The sequence below is a fragment of the Epinephelus moara genome, chromosome 14 (assembly GCF_006386435.1).
Source record: "Epinephelus moara isolate mb chromosome 14, YSFRI_EMoa_1.0, whole genome shotgun sequence".
NCBI classification, from domain to species: Eukaryota; Metazoa; Chordata; class Actinopteri; order Perciformes; family Serranidae; genus Epinephelus; species Epinephelus moara.
The window spans coordinates 24892782-24916112 of NC_065519.1; the positions used below are offsets into that span (position 1 = coordinate 24892782).

General features: G+C 43.0%; 1 protein-coding gene across 6 annotated transcripts in view; it reads right to left on the reverse strand.

Moving 5' to 3' along the window:
• Positions 1-23331, reverse strand: part of LOC126401041 (AT-rich interactive domain-containing protein 1B-like) — a 192237-nt gene that overhangs the window by 127635 nt on the left and 41271 nt on the right. For 4 of the 6 annotated variants that reach the window (XM_050062089.1, XM_050062088.1, XM_050062086.1 and 1 more), the window contains exons 3-4: positions 18277-18435; positions 2863-2967 (exon numbers count right to left, since the gene is read on the reverse strand). In XM_050062089.1, the coding sequence (XP_049918046.1) occupies positions 2863-2967; positions 18277-18435 (264 nt within the window). Of the gene's footprint in view, positions 1-2862; positions 2968-18276; positions 18436-18618; positions 18691-23331 lie in introns of those variants that run through there. The other 2 variants (XM_050062090.1, XM_050062087.1) reach the window with 2 other exon arrangements.

Genomic DNA, 23331 nt, shown 5'->3' on the forward strand with positions numbered 1-23331 from the left:
TTACTCACCCTGATGCTAACACTATACTGAAAATCAGGTGATTAAATGCCAGGTCAGTTTAAAATGACACACTGAAAAGGCACTGATAAACAGTAAAGTAACTTCTGACACCAAGAGGTGAGACCAAAGCTGTTAAACCTGTAAGAAATTCCATGAAAACACCACTCACTCATTCATTCATTAATACTGAGAACCACTGTGATAGAAAAGCAACACAATTCAATATGAATGCCAGCCTCAACCACAAGAACATTAAGGTCAGAGCCCAAGCTGCATAGAAATGCTACCACTAATGCTAATGCTACACTAGCAAGCTAGTGCTGAGCATTTATTTTTATAATTGGAGCATTTAAGTGATGGTGATTTTATATTAACTGCAGCGTTAACGACACAGATACTGTACAATGATATGCGATGCAAGGCATGCTGTATCTCCAATACATTACATTTTAAAAGACCCATGGGGCACTGTGACTTGCATTTGTGGTAAGTTACTAAAGCTCTTTTTCCCTTTGGTCTCCCTTCAAAAATCCCGCCACATCACACAGCAGACTCGTCCCAAAACAACAACATGACACTTTGCCGACCCGCGCTCCCTCCCTCCTGACAGAGAGAAAGGGGGAAAAAAAGATGACAGCAGCTTTAGATCTGACATCAAACGCCGGCGAGAGAGTGAGAAAGAGAGAGGGGGAGAGAGGAAAAAAACGGTTACATCTCTGCCGTGACAGCTTGCTGGAAGAGCCTGGCAAATGCCGAGCGAATTCTCTCTCCTTCTCTCTCTCTCTCTCCTCTTCTATCTATCCATCTCTCCCTCTCTGTGTCTCTCGCTCTCATCAAAACTTGCCGCCGATTAGGATCTCGGCGAGCCATGCGCTTTGGATGGGATGTGAAAACACACGGAGAACCCAAGGGGTAAAACGCCAGGATTAAAGTGGTGAGGGAATATGGGGTGATATCGGTGGTGGTTCAAATAGATCGGCCCCCGCGACTGCAGTGGCTCCTCGCCTCGCCTTGCTCTCTCGCTCCGGATTCACACACTGATACATCAAGGCCATTTCTCATTATAGCACGAGGGTGAAAAAAAAAAGCTTTCATGATGCTACTTTAGAGGAAAAGACAGAGATGAAGAGGGAAGGGGGGTAAAGAGTGTGGGAGAATGAAAACGAAAGAAAAAAGGGAGAAAAAAATGCCAAGATAAAGCAGCTGACATACTACTAGTATGTTATGGAGGAAAAAACTGAGAAAGAGATAGAAAGAGTGGCTGTGTGTGTGCACATGAGAAAGAGGAGCAGGAATCACTTGAAAAACTGACAGATAAATCAGCCGCTGATTTCAATCAAGGAAGAGTCAGTTCACGACCAATGAACACAGACTTTAAAAGTATCACTCCTTGGAAAATAGTATGGCTTAATTTGAGTTCATACACTTAATTTAGCTTTCCTTGCAGTTTATTCCTCCACTCCCGAGGCAGCTCCAAAGTATCTGGTAAATTAAACGGCACACACCTCAAGCAGTGCCAATATTTGCGACCATTTGCAAATGTCTATTTATTCTATTCTTGAAAGTGCTGAGGAGCTGTGAGGGGAGAAATTATATTGAGTAAAAAACGATTAGTTTAGCCAAAAAACTGGAGCAGCCCACATCTCTCTCCCCTCATAGATCAGCCTGGCCTCGCCATTTCTTCTCAATTACTCCTCCAGTCAACCTGCTTAACGATTTTTTGCTCGCCCAAATGCCAAATGCGTGTGGGTTTGCATGTGTGACTGCGTGCATTAGCGGGAATGTCTGTGTCCGTGCATATGCTTTCCTGCGCATGTGGGTGTATGTGTGAGTGAGTGCATGGCGCTTAGGCCACGGGCTGATGCATGTGGCCTTTTTGCCATCGGCATGGATGCCAGTCAAAACACAGACATGAGCTCTGAAACGAGCAGTCAGATCCATGTCTCCCATGGGGCGTGAGACAAGGAGGCGTGTCACGGGATGAACGGAGGCTTACAACTGAATGTTAGACAGTACACTGTAAAAATACAGGAAGTGGAAGAAGACACGGACAAATGTTACTTTGAGGCTTGACAGTGTGTTTTGGTGTCTATTACGACAAAGGACCCTCTCACACACACACACACACACACACACACACACACACACACACACACACACACACACACACAGAATGCTTTCCCTAATGTGCAAGTTTGTATGTGTCAAACTTGGTGATACTTTGGTGGGCAGAACTGTCTATCACTCAAAGGGGTAATGACCCATCCAGCTGGGTGGGCGCATCAACTCAACAACCAACAATCCACTACTATCGATGCAAAGTAAAAACATCAATCTATAGCATAATCTTTAAAATACACCTTTATTTTGAAATTCCAATGGTATGTCTCTGTCACCATTTCCACTGACAATTGCAAGCAGCCCAAAAAACAAACAAACTTCTATGCAATGTTTTATGCAATGTAAAATGCCATAGGCTTAAGCTAATAATGGTGACTAGCAAAAATCAACTGTTTTGTCTGTGAACCTTGACAGTTATACTGAGCCGAATGTAACACTGCTGTTGAATGTTTATAGTAGTAAGCCATGTTTATGTGTGTAAGTGGAGTAAAGTTAAAGTAAACTTACTACACTTCACCAGTTACAATTATTTATGTGTTGATGTTTTTTTTAATGGCCAAAAGCATGTGAGAGATTGTGTTAAATGGGTATATGACATCGTCTAATATCAATCGCAGGCCCCCTGAATTGAATTGAAATTGTATCATGGCAGACCTCGTGATATCAGCAAGTATCACTGTCTTAAGAATCTATACGATATCTTATTGTTACACCTAGGGGTGTAACTTTTGACTCACTCACCGGCAGACTGGACGGGCGGTCCTGGGAGATGCCATCCTCATTGTTGGCCTTCCCAGAGTTCCCTGTAGCCGGACCTCTGGTGCCGTACGTCTCCTGCTGTGCCTCCTAGAAATAAAGACAGAGAGGTCATTTACATATATGATCGATAAATTAAAAGGATTTATTTGACAGTGCATTGCCAATATTTTTTAAGCTCTGAAGGGGATTCTAATTGAGGATATTACAAATACTGTATATCATGTGTTTTGGCAGTTATGAGGGGGAAAAAAAGATAATTACAGAATACAATGCCGTAAAAAGTGCTGCAGGTAATTTAAAAACATTGTCATTACAGTGTCCTCTCTCTATGAAAATGTTAAGAATAATAAGTTCATGGTTTAACTGACTTCAGGTCATATTCGCTGTAGGTCTTTTATATACAAATTTGAAGGATTCTGGCTTAAGTAAAGTGCATTTATGTGCATGAAAGAAACATGCATCAATACATTTTTCCTTCCAAATACTGGTCGTGATATAGATTCAAAGATGCAGTATCCTTGGATTTGAAATTGTCCCCTCTCATTCTAAAGACTTGGTATGTCAGCAACACTCTTCTGTTATGATAAGTATTGTCTAAATGTGTTACAGAGGTCGAGAGTCAGCTGGACCGCTGAAGGTGTCTCAGGTTTAAAGGGCTGTAATAAAGACCCTGATTCCCAGTTAGATCATGTCACAACACTGAGAGGCACGGTAAGCAATACACACACACAAACATACATGTACATGCACACACACGCATACACACACACACACACACACACACACACACACACACTTATAAACACACGCCAATACACACACTCAGTCCTATTGTTCAATCTAAGTCATTTTCTTTCCCTCTGTAATCACAAGCCTATCTAGTGTAAACCAATTTTCTCCCCATTGTCGGAGGTGTTGCCCTCTCCCTCTCCCTCCCTCTGTATCTCTCCCTCCTTCCCTCTCCCTCTTCTTTTCATTCACCGCGGAGGTCGTTCCTCCATCATGTTAAGCGTCGGCAGCACAATGGCAACTTATTAAAGAGCTCTGTGTGGAAGGATTAGTGATAACTGATCGGCGAGACTCGGTGAGAGATCACACACGAGTGCTTGAACACACAACCAGACACAACATACGTACACAAGCAGCCGCACATTTACGTTATACACACACACGCGATCAGGGTGTGTTCGGGCTTTTACTTTCAAAATCCATTTTTCCCCTCAGTTTGATTTCTTATCTGTTGTGTGATTATACTGTAGTAGGTGGGCAATATCCCTGTCAGCTAGGTGATATAATTTTATAGCTGAAGATTATCCTTCACAGCGAGAGATGTATCATGTGAAATGGATCTATTATTAGAGCATTAAATGTGTCGTAATTTGTGCTTCCAGGGTGAATGACACCAATTCGGTACTTTTGTACATTCTTTATGAAATCCGATATAAGGTTTTACACACACTCTACCTGTAAAGTTACTCTACGCACATTTGCATGCTGCCTTAGCAGCTGTGCACACACAGAGACAAAAAGTTAATGTATTCGTTCATCCATTATTGAGAAAAGGTAATTTAATGACCTTAAATGCCCTAGAGTAGTCCCTTCAAATCCACATTTCAATTATTAGCCAATTAAATTACTGAAGCACTTATTCTAAAAATATAGGAAAAATCCAAATGTTTCCTGAAATGTGAATTATTCTATCTGTGTAGGCATGTGGTGGACACAAATACATCTCATGCAACTCCTCACTCTTGTATTGTTAGCAGTGCTCCGAAATCTGGTCCTGCAGTGTCATTTTTTGGTGTAAGGTCCCTGAATATGCTCCAACAGCTTATTTGTCTCATATGTTTCAATAAGGATCATTTTTATTCACTGAGCCCTCATGTAATTTAGGATAAACCATGATCATGATTTTAGTTTTGTGAGCTTATAGTTGAATAAAGGCATGTCAGCAACATGTAAAATTACAGTGGCATTATGGGAGTGTCCTGCTTCCACAGTTCATATTTCTGGCTGGCACATGGATCAAAACATGGAGCAGAGAGAGAGAGAGAAAACACGTTATGAAATGTTCCAAAAATTTGCGATGTCATTCTTGAATAAAAATTATAAAACTGCTAGTTCCAGTCGGTGATTATAATTGGCTGTGGCGTATTCTAAGCCACTGTAAAATACTCCATAAACACAGAGCTGTGTGGTAGTACTAGTGCACAATGGATTACTATATGTGCACAGTTTGTCATTAAGTAGAAGTAACTGGATTTTGGCAAAAAAGAAATTGTATTACATGACCAATATCTTCAAAAAGCTGCATATTATGATGTCGATCTGGTGATGTAACGCAATAAGGGTTAAATGTTTACAGTAGGTGAAAATATATGTGAAAAAATACAACATAATCCTTCATTTCTACTTCCTGAAATTCTTAATAATATTTGCAACTATTGTAACAAGTGTATTTATGTGTGATGGCACTTTGTGCAGCTGAATTGTCTCATTGTAATGTTCCATATGTGTGACTTATTTCCTGATCCCTCTTGTAAAAGACATCTTGATTTCCATTTGACTCTCTGAATAAATAAAGCTTACTGTGTTTTCATTTTTATTCAAATTACAATCACATAAATAAGTGGAACACCAAGCCGCAATCTTGGCACAATATCTCTCTTATTTCGGTCATAACCTAAACCCCAGATACCGCGTCTAAAAGCCAGAGGGAAACCCTGCTCACCCAGATGTGGTTCAATCACTGGATCACATTATCACCCCATAAGTGGGTGGGTGCAAAGAGACACTTAACAACAGGATAGCAGCACAGAACAGAGGTGCCATTTTAAAAACAAAGCCACGCTGGTTTCCTTGTCAGGGCCCTGGGCAGGCCCTGTGTTTGTATGCACAGCCCCCCTGTGTTTATCAATGGGAGCCTGGACGCACGCCAAACGTCAGGCTTTTATTACATGGTCGGAAGTGCCTCGTTTGAAGCAGAAACCAGGCTTAGACACAAATACATCTCCACAGGTAAATAAAGGCCCGGGGAAGGGGGGGAAGGAGGGGCGGGAGGCGAGTACATGTGCGGTGGCTCTCTGATAGGTGGACACACACACTCACACGTGCACACAGTTCAGTTCACAGATGAAAATGCACACATGGACAGACAGTTGCTCACACAGTGAAATGAGAACAGAAGAGTGGCTGCTGACCCAAGTCCAATATTTACTCAGGCATATGAGTCTGTAGTGAGTGTGTGTGTGTGTGTGTGTGTGTGTGTGTGTGTGCGTGTGTGTACTCGAGGGGATTTCCGTTTTAAGTGGGTCAAAGTGAGGTTAGCCTCATACTACTGTTTACACTCACGTTCTTACATCATCACTGTCAACTGTAATATGGACAGAGAGGGTGAGAGAGACAGAAGCAGAGACTGGGAGGAGGGAGGGCAGATGCTGACAGAGAAACACAGAAGGTGAGATGCAAAAGAGAGAAGGCGAAAAGGAGGCAGGAAAGCACGGGGAGAGACAGAGGGGAGGGGAAGAGAGAGAAATAACGGTGGAAAAAAAAGAGTAGAAGAAGCGAGCGCAAGAGAACATCAGAGGCAAATGAAGGAGTGCTGCGAGTGCATCCTTTCATTTGAGTTTTTTCCAGTCCATTGTCTCAAAATCCCATTTCCCAGCTAATTTAGAAGCTTCTAAAATACACTCCACTCCATACCTTAAGCCTTAGGCCACAGCTAATCCTGTCTCCACACACACACACATACGCGCACACACACAGACACGCTCATTCATCCTCCGTGCTTTTCAAAAGACTTCTTCTTGGCATAGTAGAAACGAATGAAGGATATTGAAGGCAAGCGTTTGAAGTACATGAGGGAATGCAGGAATCAAACTGTGAGTTAAATGCTATTAGACAGCTGTGTGGAGAGGCAGTGTAATATTAGATTTGATTGAATAGATGACTGCTGAATGTGGTGTAATATATAGAGCCGGAGAGGCTTTATGCGGACGCAAATCAATATTGCAGCACCGTGTTAATCCCAGCCACTCAGGAACGGGAGTCGGCCGTAGTGTGAAATGTTCGGAAAGCAGGAACGTGTCGATGTTGCACGCTGACGGCCGTTTGGAATATGAGACTCGCACATACCACTTTCAAAAAGTAGTCAGTCTGGTTTGTGATTTAATCTTTTGCACTGTGTCAGCGTGATGTTAGACTTTGTTGAAGAGAAACACGAGGTCAGAGGTCGAGTTGTGCTATGGAACATGACCTCCCGGGAGCTAGCATTGAAGTTCTTTTTAGTTTAAAGAAAATCTGGGCCGCAATGCCGCCACAAACAGTAATAATTCCAACCGTGACATACAACCAATTTGACACTTCCTTTCTTTTTGACTCACACCTAATTTAAGAATGTTGTACTGAGCCTTTTTGGTTGGTTGCACTGCACTCTTTCTACCTCTACATTCAAGCAGGGAGCAAGGTGAAATGTTGCTTCGCTTTGCTTGTATGAGTTTGATTGCCTCGGAAAACAGGCGATGAAACTGTCATGACAGCGAGCAAGCGCATTTGATGCCGCCACTTGACAAAAACAGAAAGCAGCAGGAGCAAAAATTCACAGTCATTACGTTAAGCTGATTTTGGCTGACATCTGTCTCGATCTCCCCCTTTTTTTTAACAGTGAGAAAAAGATGTGGGTTACTTCAAACTATACTTCAGCATTATTTTTGAAAAATTTAACATGCTTGCTTTTTAATCCCTTTTCCCACCGCCTTTGTCTGCTCTGGGCGATATTGCTTTTATAAACTTTGTGTGCAGATGTCAGTGTTTTCGTCACACGCCGGCTCTCGCTTTATCACAGAGGTCGAATGAATTTCTCAGCAGCTTCTCCTCACATCGTCTGTTCTTTTCTGTGTCGGCTGTGCTTTTCCTACCTTTTGTCCTAATTACATTTATTTATTTTCTCTGCTCTAACCTTCCCTCAACATCCACTCTCTCCTCTCTTAACTGCTCCCTCACTCTGCATGACCCAACCTCCTCTTTTTCGGTGTCTATCCCCTCTCCTTATCAGTCTCTTCCTTTCTCCACATCCTCATCACTGTCTTTTAACCCATCACTCTTTCCTCTATCTCTCCCACTTTACCTTTCCATCCCACCTTCATTTCTCCATCTCCACCCCTCTCTTCCCCCATCCCTTCCTGTCTCCAGCCGTTCTCCTCATGACTACCAAATGAATTAGTCATCCCCCCTTTTCCCCTGCACCTTGGCAGATGCACATCTCCACAAAATCTGACGCTAATGCCATTAATATTCATTAAAAATTAAGCTTAATTGCGTCCCCCCCACCCCCTAAACCCACTGCCTAACCATACACACACACATGCACACACACACAACATAAAGCCAGTGCATTTGACCACCACCCTTTAGCACATTACCCCAAGGACAGAAAGCCTCTGATGTCCACTGGGAAAGACCCTGAGAAGCGCACACACACTCAGATATACTGGGTCATTCACCGGGAAAAGATGACAGAAGGGTCAGACAGAGGTAAGAAGTGAGTGAGTGTGTTACCTGCTGTGTCTGACTGTCTTTATTTATATGTGTATGCACTGCTCTGTGCCGTTAATTACCGCTGAAGGCAGCCTCTTTAACTTTCATTCGGCCCAACTGCTTATAGACGACCAACCTTTAAAAAAGAAAACACTAACAGACATGTTCAAAAAGCTTCTATGCATCAGGGAGAGGCGGCGGCGGCGGCGGCGGTGGTGGTGTGGGGAGGGAGGGGGGGCACACATCCATATTCAACACCCGGCGTTCACACACGCGTTGGTTCAGACTTGCAGATACGCACACATGCTCACACCAATCAGACTGACTGAACCATAATTAAAGCAACAATCAGCAGTGAGAGCGAGCTACACCGTGTTCTGAAAAATGTGACAAATCAACATTTGGTTATGATGTGCTTGTCTTTCATGTTTTTCTTGACACTTACATCTTTTGATCCATTTCAGAATATTTGGAAAACATCGCAGTTACATTCTGATTATGTCAGATATGCTTTAAATATATTATAGGGCAGACCTACTTTCGTCTCCTGCAACTGCCTTTTAAATCAGAGTGTCGGTTGGACTCCATGTAAATGATGGGCATTTATTCCAGAGTACAGTCTATTATTATCATCACGGGAAAGGTGACCATTACAATAGGAACAGCTGCTGTATGTGCATAGGTGTATGCAAGGATGCCTGTGTGTGTATATGCCTATATATCTGTGAGGTATGCGAGTGTGTGTGTCTGTGTGTGTGTGTGTGTGTCCAGCCTATCTTAATAGGCCCATTTGTAGCAGGGCCTGTTCTAGTGCTGTGTCCTTCAGATTGGATTCTATCTCAGCAATCCCCCTGACCTTTAGCACAAAGAGACTACAAGAGAGGACCAGAGCTCCAACACAGGACACACTCTCACACACAGCCTGTACACACACACATACACAGCCACATGCAAGCATTCACTCTTAGCCGTATAAAGAGAAACACACAAAAAAACACACATGCAGACAGAGAGAAATGGGCATGCACAGACAAACACACACTGGTATGTGTGCAGGCCATCCCTTAGGGATGATGTCAGATGTAGCTGACAGTGTTAGCTGCACATGCCGTTGCCAGGGCTTTCATTCTCATTCCTCTACACAGGCTAATCAAATAAGAGCCAGTCTTTGTACCATCTTCACTTCACACACTCTTCGCAAGTCCCTGTCACCACCACCCCCATCCGCCCATTCACTTCAATTGCTCTGGCTCGCAGTTAAAGAGGACATCCACCCAAACTGGTCTACACCCACATGACTTTTGCTAAAGCACGGAGGAACAATAGCAGCGTGTTGGCGAGCTCGACTTTGACATTTTTTTTTTTTTGGTGTTTTCTCTTTCTCTCTCTCTCTGTCTGTGAAGTCTGTATCCAGGAACAAATGTAGCGGCATTTCCTAACAAATGGCAGCTAAATGAGGCCCCTAGGGTGCTGTGCCGCTAACTACCGGCCCTCTTTTTTTCTGAGCCATTATGATTGTCCTAACCGTTCCAAAAACACCTCTCCCGTTCTCGTTCATTTGCATTTGAATTGCAGCTCGGCTGTACAAAAACAAACATAAATCAAAAAAGGGAAAAAAGAAAGGAAAAAAAAAACAGTGGTGGATTCTAGTCGAGCAATTAGCGAGTGTCAGTCAATGTGGAGGTAAAAAACACACTAAATTAAAAACATTGTCTCAAACACATGCAGACACACGCGCGCGCACACACACACACACACACACACACACACACACACACAGAATCTAGCTGACATATACAGCATAAATATATATAATTCTTTCTTTTTTTTCAATTTTATCATTTAGTTTTTGCCTGAAAACTCATCAAGCTTAAGTGCTCGTCAGCGGCGGCCAATCGGAGTGCGGCAGGCCCAGGGTTGCCGTGGCGATACGCGGGGACATTTAGAGGACTCCGATAAACTCTGCCATTTAAAAGGTTATGACAATTAACGCGGCTCTCCGCAAATTACCACTGCCAGACCTTTACCCACGGACGTCTCTCTCTCCCTCTTATCACCCAGCACCCAGCCTCCCTCTCTCTCTCTCTCTCTACCTTCTCCTCTCTCTCGCCATATGCCCTCCATTTCCGCAGCCTGTCCTCCCTCCACCCCTCGCTCCCTCCCTCTTTCTGTCCACCCCCTTCCAGCCAGCAGCACTTTTATTATCCTGTTAATTAACAGAGTTCTTCACTTAATATTCAAATGGTGACCAATTAATGACATTGAACTTTGGGCGCCCCACCCACCCACACTCAGTGCCCCCTCCGCACACACACACACACACACACACACACACACACACACACACACACACACACACACACCTTCACCGCCACGCTCACCCCATCCTATTCACTCACACTTCACACACACACTCCTTCCTGCCTCTCATTTCCTCTGTCTTGTCCCCTTAACTTCCCGGCCATACCTCCACCTCCTCGTCACCAAGGTGAGCTCCCATTTCCGTGTGAAAGAGTGTGCGTTTGTGTGTGTGTGTGTGTGTGTGTGTGTGTGTTGAGGGGCAGTCACTGTGATTGAGGCAGCAGAGCAAGTATACAGCGAGGGGGTAATAAAGCCAGGGGGGCAGGACGCAGAAAAGCTCGACGGCCTTTTAATTAACCTGGTGTGATTAAAAGCGGGGGTAGCGGAGGGTGGGGGAAAGGGCCTGCTGCTGCAGCCGGTCGGGGGCGGAGGGGTGACAGACAGGAAATAGGAAATGACACACTGGAAGTCGTGAAAGGTAAAGGAGCCAGGTGATGTGCCAGTACGTGAGCACCCTATAGTTTATATACGGTTTTCTCTGAATACCAGCAAAGACGTATGTACCCATGAAAAAAATACGTTTTCACATTAAAGCCACGACAGTATAAAATGACCATAATATTTTTTTTAAAAAGTAAAAATTCATTCTTGACTTTGGAAACAGGAGTTTACAAAACAATCCTACCACAAGGTCAATATAGTAGTAGTAGAATGAACTTCTAAGCAAATGTGGACGAGAAGAACGATTTCATCTGCAAAGAAAGATATGTGTGTGATATGATTGAAAGCTCCATATCAGCCACTAAGGCTACGTTCACACTGCAAACCTTAGTGCTCAATTCAAATTTATTGCTCGGATTAAATTTTTTTATTCAGCTATTCGTATTATTTTTCAAATGTGGTCAATATAAGATTCCGCTGTGGACTGGTCACGGCCCTGAACTGACCTGAATGCACAAAAGAACAATAACAAAGATGTCACCAGCAGCACACTCTCGTACGGAAGCCACTAAAGTCAGTGATTATGGTTTCACTTATATGTTGCTGTGCAGCGGAAGCCAGCAAATAAATGAGCAGATGATGATGAGGACAAGGATGAGAATGAGGACGAAGACGAGGACGAGGACAAGGACAAGAACGAGAAAGAGGGGAAAGAGAGCCAAATTTTTAATTACGGCTTTTTGTGGTGCAATGGCTGCTACTACTTGAGGAGGTGCGTGTACATGCGGAGTTGGAGCCAGAAGTGGAGCCAAATTGTGAAAGCCAAAATTTCACCCCAAACACTTATGAGGTCACTATCCCTCCACTGACTACCTACCTCACAGCTGATGTTTGTATTCACTGAATGACAGCACAGAACTGCGACAAATGTTGATCTAGAGTGACTCAAAAAACGCATGAATTCTGATGTGACTATTCAGACTGAGGGGGCATTGCAAAGAGTCAGACCTGTGACTGAGTAAGGACCAAATCAGAATTGAAAATATCAGATTGAAAGCAATTTGTGCTGTTATGAGTCACATAAGAGCAAAGAAATCAGATACGGGCCACTTTGCCTTTTGCCAATTTTGGTGAACCTGCTTTGTTGAAATGAATTTGCTTTGTGAGAAATGTTTGTTGTCCAAATGTGCAGCCTGAGTTTAACACACATAATAAACAATGTGCATCACTGCTGTCTAGTGAAAATCATGCTTCTCCAAATTTGGTGATTCTGAATCTTTTTCATTTTTACAGAAGGAATACACGTTCCTTTGTGGGCTGTAAAAATTCCACTGCTTCATACAAAAAACATTTAAAAGCCATTGGACTATCTAAAAAGATGCACTGCCACATACCTGAAAACAGGAGTGTTTCCCTTCACTTTAGAAAAGCGGACATTTTTGGAAATGTTTTTCAAAAGGACAGCAACAATGTGCTCCAGTTTCACAACAAAATCTTTAAATGTTCCACTGGTCTGAACATTTTATTCTGTCATGTAACCGTGCACAGTATGTCACGCACGCAGGAGTTACTGTTCTTTCAGAGGAAAACTAAAATTGAAACTAAAAGTAAAATAGTGTTAAAAGCTTGAACTGCCAGAGCTTTCACCCGAGTTCCTTTTAGTTTACAGCACATGGTGGACATGTGATGTTGTGCTCATGAACATCACTAATCTAAACCAATGAATCAGCTTCCTTCAATGTAGGTCCCTGTAAAGTGAGCTTGTCTCCTCCAATCAGCTGAGAGCTCCTCTGTGCCACAGCACCGCTCCCCAGAGCCTACTCTCAGACAGGAAGAGGAAATAGTTAAGGCCAATAGAGGAAACGACCGGTGGGATCAGTTTCACAGAGGAGAGTGAACAGGAGGGTTTTACTACGGGGAGTAAATGTCACAGGGAATGACTTCCTTCTTCAAAGACCAGCAGTCAACTCCACTATACACCCAAATACCACTGAGTGGCATATTCAGCATACAGTTTATATGATACTAAAACAAGGCAAGACCATATTCTGTTACATGTAATTACTCTCTAAACATAAATCTAACACACTGTTTCTTGGTAACAAATTAAATAGTGGGTGCTCCACGGAATAGCTGATCAAAGCCAGTACCATGTTCTCACCACATTATGAGTTTCAAGCCTGGCAGCTGGCCAATGCATTGCATTTCACCTCCCTTCTCTCTACCCCCTCAGTCTATCCTGTCACACTCCAGTGTATACTACCCAATAAAGCAAACATGCCATAAAAAATAATCTCCAAATTCTTGAAATTACAGCTCTCTCATTTCCGTTTTTATGAGGTAGAAAGTATTAGACAGTAACAAAATATCATGCACTTCATCTGTTATGCGTCAAGTGCAATATGGTTGGGAAGAGGAAGAAAGGGCACCGATTTTCTCCTTTTAAGCGATTTGTCTCACGCTGTAATTGAAGCCAACAATCAGACCGAAAACATCAGGGTCGTGATATTTATAGGGTCTGTTAAAATATACTTCCAGAAAAGAGGCCCCTGTTATATGGCTTTTTAATATTTCATTGACAAAGCAGAAATCTTTTTCTATTTCAGTTTTCACAGCAGTGAGTTTTGACTCAACGGCATTTGGTGGAAAGTGAAATGTAAGTAGTATGTGAGGTCAAAAAGCCTTCTCAATCAATTAAGTTAAAGTATATGTCACAGTGTTATGCTAGAACTACAACTTAAAATCATGAATTTAAAAATATCTGGTGTTCTCAAACACCCACAGCACTCAAAAACCACCAGCAAACCACCCACATTTACTTTTTTCAAGACCTACTTCTTCCCTGATGCGATATTATATATTTTTTTTATTTTTCAGTATCAGCCTTGATGTCTTAGAAATGTCTTTTTAGCCTGCTCTGCTCCTCGCAATCAGATGAGGTCACAGCAGTGCAATAGACTCAAAGAAAGACGGCATTTTCGCTTCGATTTGTTACAAAACCAGCTAATAGCGGTTGGTTGCAGAGCAAATTCTGTGTCAAAGGCAGCTGGAATGGTTCCATCAACTGGAGGATGTCCTCTGGCTAGGGTTAATGGGAGTGGAGTGGGGGGAAAGGAACTGCAGAGAGCGCCGGAAGAACAAAATAAAGAAGTTTTCAGCTTGGATTTCTCCAAGTAATGCAGGGTCAAAAAACAGGGGTCAAAACCACAATGACATCCTAATCTGGCGTGTGCTTGAAAAAGTGTGTATGCGTGTGCGTGTGATCCGCTCCTTGCGGCTCACATCATGTCTCATTTCAGCCCAGAATCACAGACAAAGGTCACCGTTTGACCTTTTCACAGCTCAGAATTGCTGCAGCACACTCGGCTGATTAGTGTACACACAGACACACTTATACAAAAACTGATAGAAAGACACACACTCGCTCAGAACAGAAAAATGAAAGTAATACAGCTCTGAGCTGAAAGCACACCAAATCTTCTATTTGTAATCTTGGCCAGCTGCACTGTGTAAGTTCAATTTGCAAACATGTTTACTCTTGGATCCAAAATCAAAGACAGGGACCTAGTTTCTTTGTTATTTAAATGTATTCTGGTATTTTCTGGTATTCTTTCCCTCTGTTAATTCCTCTCTCTCACTCAATCGATGGACAATTAACTTTGTCTTAATGCCACCACAGGCTTGTTTTTGTTATGTGCAAAATGTCATGTTTTTTAATGATCAATATTGGGTATTTTCAGTAATTACTCAAACATAAATTGCTGAAATGAAGTGAGCTCTTGGACCTGGACTTTGCATTTGATACACAAGATGGAACTGGTGTAACTGAGTGCAATGTACACTGATGTATATGCCAAAAAAAACTCCACCTCTATCCCAAGAAATCTAGCTTATTACATACTATACATTTCCATTTACACATAGTCTGCATATCTAGCTGGAGAAAGAGTCCTTTAACTGTACTTGTTAATTAATAACTGGGATACTAGTTGGAGCTCATTTCCCACACCGAGCCAAAATGTAATCTAAATTTAAAAGATTAGTCGATAGAAAGAGTGATCTGAGTCGGTCTACAGTTTGATGACGAGTAGACAGGGATCAGGATGTGTCGGCATATTGCCTGCTGCGCTGCTGGGACATAAAATGCTCTATGGCTCCAACACATAGGAAGGATTTCTTGATTAAAGGTAAAGACAGCGGGATGCAACACTGATGCAGTGGCTCCTGAAGGTATTGTGGCTTTTATGCAGCGTTAACAACTGCGTGTGCTGATTGAAACATTTTCCCTTTAAAATAGCATGCATAACAATGAAACCCAAAGGGAAACCAGCTACGTGGTCATCACAGCAGTTGGCATGGAAACCAATATGGGGGCCTATCGGCACAGGTGAAACAGGGCTTTGGCCAATCACGGTGCCTGGGCAGAACTACCTGGTGCGTAAATGTCAGCGAGGGTCAATTGCCGCCACATCATCAGCGATGATGAAAACACACCATTACTGTCACAAAATGTCAACTTGGCCATGGATCTCAGCCTTTCCCAGTTAGAGTGAATAATGTTTGTTCAGTAGGCTGCGCGGTCTGTGTGTGTGTGTGTGTGTGTGTGTGTGAGTGTGTGTGTGTGTGTGTGTGTGTGAGCAATGCATGTTAAGTGAGGAAACAAGAGTAAGTGCTTTTTTCAGTGTGAGACAAAAGGCATGCTGGCAGAAATGTGCACTCAGTATGAAAATTACTATGCTAAGACTAATGATTTCCTTTTTTGACAACTTGCTTTTGTGTTCACAATGGCTTTTTGCTTGGCTATTTGTCTTGGTGTGCTCAATATTCAAAGCTGTCTAAAGGAAGGTTTAACTACATCTCAGTAAATCACAGTATAACTACCTAGACAGATACGGCTACACCGCTGCCAAATGGCATCAACTAGTTCAGATGCTAAATAAGTCTATTCCCATTTGTGAACTACTAATGGCCCAATAAGGCATCTGGGCCAAAATAAAAACGATGCTTAGCACTGTCCATGCTGCCCTGTGCTTTTCTTTGCATGAATGTGCCTTTACATTCTAGAGGAAAAAACTTGCAGAGGAGCACATTTTTCTTTGAGTATCCTGATCTGTAGTGCGTTTAATGTATTCTTCACAGTTCTGTCTCGTGTCCTGTCGGGATGAGCTGTTAGTTTGGATATCTTCATTGAAACTGCTCCCTCTTGTTTTGTGATCATTCTGCTCTGTAGCAGGAGAGCTACAAATCACTCATGTCTATAAATGCAGCAATCCCTGTAATGCAAGTTTAAGTCCTGCTTACATTCTTTACTCAAAGTATTACTTAAAGGAGCAGTGTGTAGAAGTTAGTGACATCTAGGGGTAAGAACTGCACACTGCAACCAGCTGAAACTTCTCTCATGTGCCAAGCGTGAGCTCCCGGTTAGAATTCCTTCAGTGTGCATTGTTAAGTGTGCAGAGGGTTTTTAATGGAACACGAAATATCCGCAGAGGTCTCTTCATCTCGGAAACAACCAGATCCAGGGATTTAAACTGGTAAGAACAGCACATAAAGCAGTTTCCCGTTAAAAATAAGTGTTTGTCCGATGCTGTTTAGCTCATTGTGGCGGGCATGCTAACTACGGTGGCTGACATGGAAACACAAATGGCTCTAACTAGAGTCAGTGTTTGGTTTGTCCGTTCTGGGCCAGTGTAGGAACTGTAGACGAGGGCCCGCTCCCTGTGTACATATAAACGGCTCACTCGAATGTATCGAAACACGCTTCTTCCTTTAAGGTGATTGTACATCAAAGGAAACATACTTGTTATATTATATTCCATATCTACCAATAAATCCTCTTAATCCTACACACTGGGCCTTTAAGTATGTATTAGAAGGAGAATAAGTAGCATTTATAAATTTCAGAGTGTTAAATTGTTGATGCACACACGCCTAAGCAGCATTTTAGTGCATTGCTGGCCCAGGTGGTGCTAGTTTATCTCTTTTATATACTCTTAAGTATTGCAAAGATTGAATATGGACTAATACAGCCACTACTGATGAATTTAAACATGCCTTTATCCGCCCTGATATTGATCTTGCAGAATGGCTCGGGGCATCCCTGTTTCACTCATCTGTCTTTTCCTGTTCTGCTTTCGTCCTGTCTTCTCCTCTCCCTCCCTGTTCTGTCTGATCTTTCCTTTCCTGTCCAGTTCTGTTGTAATCTCGCCCGTCTTGTTCTGTTCTTTTCTCCCGCTCAGTTTTGTTCTGCTCTGTTCTCATCCAGGGCAGGGCTGTTCGCCAGAGTCGCTCCATGCAGGCTGATAGATCCCTCTGGCTGCAGAGTGGATGGGAAACACATGGGCAGCCTTCACTCAACTCAAAAACAACTGCTTGAACTCAGCTTCCCCGATGGAAAACTTCTACAGAACATCACACTGGAACTTGGCAGGACAAGTTTCACTCCAAATCTGTGGAACAGGCCTTTTGTTGTACTGAGGATTGGGTTTGCACAGGCGTGTTTGTGTGCACAGAAAATGTACAATATGTGTTTACACACTATGACTGGCCAATCAGTGAAGTCTTGTTTCTGCAGTGTGTGTGTGTGTGTGTGTGTGTGTGCTGAGAGAAAATGAAAATATATAGAAACACATGTGTGTGAGATTTACCTAAAATATCCCTCATGAATTATGCAATGGAATAATACAACCAATACACCAGACATGTTGGACCAACGACACACCACATTATCGTTTACACACAAACAAACACACACACACACACACATACGCACGGTCTATCCCTTAAGATGATCTCTCCAATCTCAGCAGCACTAAAATATTAAAATACAACCCATGGAAAAAGATTTGGATGAAATCCCTTTCCTGCTGATATTCCAAATTTTATTCTTCATGTTACATCTGATAAGCGACATCTGCGAATCTATGTGTAACTGATATATTCATTCATATTTATTTATTGAGTTATGGTAATCATTTCTATTTTTGCTCACGGCATGTTAAGGGGACTTTCAGCTTGGTTACATTTGAATGTCTTGGCCAATTTTTTCCATACAGGAAATAGCACAGTGGGTGTCTGGGTGCGAGTGTGATGAGCTTATGTGTATGTGTGTGTTAGTACCTGTTGCGGCGGTGGTCGAGGCTGCAGGTAGGGGCTCTGGGTCGGGCCTGGAGTGGTCTGCTGAGGGGGGCTGAAGTATGGAGGGGTTCCCTGCTGCCCCGCCTGCTGCTGCTGCTGGCTGTAGCCCCCCATCCCCTGCTGGCCATATGGCGCCACCTGCTGAAACGACCAATCACACAACGGTTAGAGGGGAGATATTAAGGTCAAGGCTGAGGTTGAAACAAAACTTTCACTTTAAATTAAAAGCAATGCAGAGAGGCTGTCAGGTGCAATTAGTAGGAATCACAGCAGGCGCCCGTTGACGTACTGTAAGAGTCAATCACACTAAAGCAGGCGTCTCACCTAAACTCTCTTGGAATGATGGGAAAATAACAACAAAAACATCCCTACACAAACTGGCCTCTATCCATTTCCTAATTTATCTGAATGTCCCTCAGCTAACACTCTTAATTTAGCTCAGACCAGGCTGACACCCATCTCCCAGCAGTCCTCTGCCTAATGAACTCTCACTGCAGAAACCTCTAACTTTATGTCCTCTGGCTTGCCAAATGCATCCTCCTCTCTACATTATCTCCGTCTCGGTCAGCTCACAGATGGGATGAGGTGTGTTGGATATTACTGCTGGCTCGTCCCAGGCCGTAACCCTAATGAGGGACACATGGATGAGCCAGGGCATTCCAGAGCAGCACAGTTAAAAAACTAACTCGCAGGGGTGAAGCCACGCCAAGTGCCGATGCTGCATTACACGGTGGTTATGAGAGAGAATGTGAACAGGGAGTGCGTGTAACAAGCTGGCACCAATACAAATGTAGTCTAAATCCCTCCTTGTCGTTTGTTATGACTACAGACAGCGCCAGGTGCTCCTCACTCCTCTAAGGATTTCCTATGGAGGCTGGGGTTTTCTCATTCACACAGACGCGCGCACACACGCACACACACACGCGCACGCACGGAAGCCAAGTACAGACTATTAAACAACATTTACGATTGCTGGTGAAGTGGTTTGACAGCACTTTTCATGTCATATTTTTTCCCCATCATGTCATGTTGCTTTTTTATTCAGTGACGACCAAAAGCGGTGCCACAAACTCGTTAAACAAGAACACAAGCTGTAATTTGGGGCGTGTGCAATGCTCACGGTCCACCTCCAGCTTTTGCCCCAAGTCTTAAACTTTGAAATGTCCCTTTAAATCTTCCTTGGCAGGCCTGGCAAAGTAAAATTCTCTCAAACTCAGAGTGATTTATATCTCAAATGATGGTATTATAGGGGACTCCGACATGACTAAAGCACTACACTACTGTCTTGTCAGATCACAAGTAAAGATCCACAGTTGTAGTTTTACAGTGACTGTTATGAGTGAGAAACCCCAGCCATAAAAGCCCTGTTAAAACTGGTGGCTGGTGTGAAATACAGTGAAATCTGATCCGGCTGCAGAGGGCAAGTGGAGATTAATACGTTTGAAATAGTTTTGAAGAGTAACTTCCTTTGAGTGGGTGTTAAAAAAGAAATCTTCTCTCTATGCTGGCAGAAGCTTTTTGACTCTTTGAATAGAGATGATTGGACAATGTAGAATACTTTTCACTTCAATGGAAATTTGATTAGAAAGGACAGGTCTGTGTGTGTGGTGTGTGTGTGTGTGTGCGCTCAGAGTGTGAGAGTGTCATTAGGCCGATGAGACAGACAGACAGGGTGAGATCAGTCTAGCTGGCAGAGAGGTTAATAGCATGGCCCTGCTCATGCCAACAGCACCACTGGATTCATTACTGCCAGCCGGGGCAACACACACACACACACACACACACGCACACACACACACACACACACACACAGTACTCTCATACCAGTGTACTCAAATGAATGCACATTAATTCAAGATGTCTGTACAGTATGTGGGGATTTGTTAAAGTAAGAAAGACAAACAAATGGTCCCCCCTTGTCTCTCTCTCTCTCTCTGTCTCTTTCTCACACACACACACACACACACACACACACACACACACACACACACACACACACACACATACACACACACTAACGTCATTAGATGTGGATAAAAGACACTCTGATAAAACAGAAGCAACAGAAGCAACTCTATCCTGTGATCAGTGATGACAGGCCGTTGTAACACAGTGGGTCTCAACTGGAACACTACTGTTGTGGGATTGGCGAGGATTAGGTCGCCATGGAGATCGAGACCAGACAACCGTGGGTGGGTTCCTTTCTCAGACAAATACAATGACAGGCAGAGAGACAGATATGGGCAGACAGTGACAGACAGACAGACAGAGAAATAGACAGATAGATGTAGGCAGAGAGGAGAAGACGAAACACACAAAAAGGGGTCAACAGAGAATGGTGCCTCCAAAAAAAAAAAACCCTCTTGGTGCTATAAATAACCTTGTTAGAAAGCATGAAAAGCTAATGAATAAATAATAAACTACACTAGTTTCTGTTGTCTTTAAAATTGCCAGTTTGAGTTGCTGAGATTTTATATGTAAAAATACACCTGGGACACAGCTAGCGAGCGCGCTGGAACGAGAAAGCTTGAACACACCAGTGTTACGTCTAATGTGTCTCTGTGCTTCATATCAGGATAAAGTGTCTCGTGACTGACTGGATGGGTAAAAATAAGCGTGTAGAGCTAGCGTGTAGAGTAGATTGTCATGTTATGTGTGATTCTTATTTCCTGGATTTTCAAGTTTGTAAGAGTAAAGCTACAATTTGTGGCTGATGTGCCAGTGTATGGGGTCTATAGTTTTTATACTGATTATAACAGACTTTTCACAGCAGAGTTTTTACGATGTCATGGCACAAAAAGCACAGATATAACATTAATAATGGCTGCATACCATTTAGTTTTACCAGTTCCAGGGCCCTTGCATCATGCATGCTGAGCTGACTCACTGGCATGGCTTACCCTTACAGGGACAGTTGATCCAAAAATCAAAAATACATAATTTTCCTCTTACCTGTAGTGCTGTTTATCAATCTAGATTGTTTTGGTGTGAGTTGCTGAGTGTTGGAGATATCGACCATAGAGATGTTGACTTTCTCTTGAATATAATGTAACTAGATGGCACTCGGCTTGTGGTGCTTAACGCACGTTTGACCTTGTTGTGAGCAGTTTCATGTAGGAGTTATTTTCTGTCTACTGAATGACACCCGCCAACCCTATCACCGCACAGAAGGAAGCGTGCTTCTACTCATGGACAAGAGGCTCAAGCTTGTGACAGAGCGAGATGAAAAACATTAATGGCGTCCTCCTTAGCTGAGCTGTGATGTTAGCCAGTTTGGTGGTGCTAGGTGAGCTAGCAGTAGATGTGCACTTCCTTCCGCATGGTGATACCGCTGGCGAGTGTAGTTCGGTAGAAAAAATATAGATCCTACATTAAACTACTCACATGAAAGTTTGAGGATTACCTTGAGTAACGTTGTCTGTTGAGTTTTTCAAATGTATTTTTGGCATCCCTACGGCCAACGTCGCCAACAGTCTGCGACTCACACAAAAACGATCTAGATTGATAAATGGCACTATAGGTAAGAGGAAAAATACATATTTTGATTTGGGGGTAAGCTGTCACTTTAAATGGAAAAGATCCAGTGTAAATGTAATTAGTGCTCTGACACCTGTGCTTTCCCTGCTTTGACAAGTTAAAATGTCTGCTGTAAAAAAAGGTCACAACTGTTGAACAAGTTTTAGGGAACAACAGTTAATTTGTTCAGTCCGTAAGTATGTGGCTCATAATGCTTTTTAAATTAACTTTCTTGTCTGATAATCACTTGTCTCATGATTCCCACACATAGATGGCTCCCCTTCCTCCACAGCAGCAGATGCATGCATAACTTCTGTCTGCATGGTGTGTTTTTATACCAGAACACTGCACATCCCCTGTTCAAACAAACTGGGGAAGTTGGTACTATAATGAAAGGTGGTTACTGTAAATGGTACTTTATATTATTCTCCTCATTGTTAACATCTAGCTTCTTTTCAAGCTGCCTGTAACTACTTTATATAGTTTTTTTTTTTTACCAGGGGCCTGTACAAGAATGTCCATTTTCAGTGTATTCAAGAAGAGACACTGACATAAATGCAAGCAGGTAGACAGGCAATCAGGTAAGCAAGCAGGGGAGACAAGACATTGAGACAAACGAAGACAGAGACAGAAATACCGCCAGTCAGTCAGTCAAATAGGAACAGAGACAGCAGGCAGACTGGAGGTCTAACAAGTAGCAACCTGTCACAGTGGCTTTGGGAGGGAAGAAAGAGTCATTCAAATGCAGCTTCTGTTTGATCGCTGGGGGCGACTGTATGAATGTACTGTACCTACTGAGTACACACCAGCTCGCTGAATCCTGATTCTCTTTGACTGAAAATATGCTTAGTGATAAACAGACTTGCTGTGCTGTTGCTTATACCAATAAAAATAACTGCTGGAAGTAGAAAATAAGACCATTTTCTGCCTTTTTCCTTCCACTCAGGTGTGTGGAAGCAGACAAAATAACAGTGTGATTTATCCAGAGTGTCTTGGCAGGCACACAGTGTCAAATAAATGTCTGTAATGGAATGACAACAGATGTGAAGTGCTGTAGGGAGAAATGACGCAGAATAGACGTCCTGCGAAGCAAATAATTCACCATAAACTGCAGAAACAGTGTGATGAAAACAAAAGCCTTGGCGGCATATTAAGATACAAAGACACAAACACTCGCACAAACACTGAGAAGAACTCAATCAAAAATCTATCAAAACAAGACTCATATGCAGAGGCAGACAATATCTTCCTGCTCTGCAAATGGAGAGAATAAATAGCGATGCTAGCTCTCATCCATGGCACTGGTATGTGTATGTGTGTGTGTGTGTGTGTGTGTGTATGTGTGCCTTAAATCAGCCGTTTAAAAACCCTGCACGGAACAAGGCACTGCTTGTAATTCAATTGGGCCAATGAGCAATAGACAGGAATTTTCATAATTCTGTCGAAGTGGCGATACGGCTGGCTGGCAACCGGGACCACAGGTCGCCCGCTTTGAGTGACAGATGGGCTCAGCCAACCAGA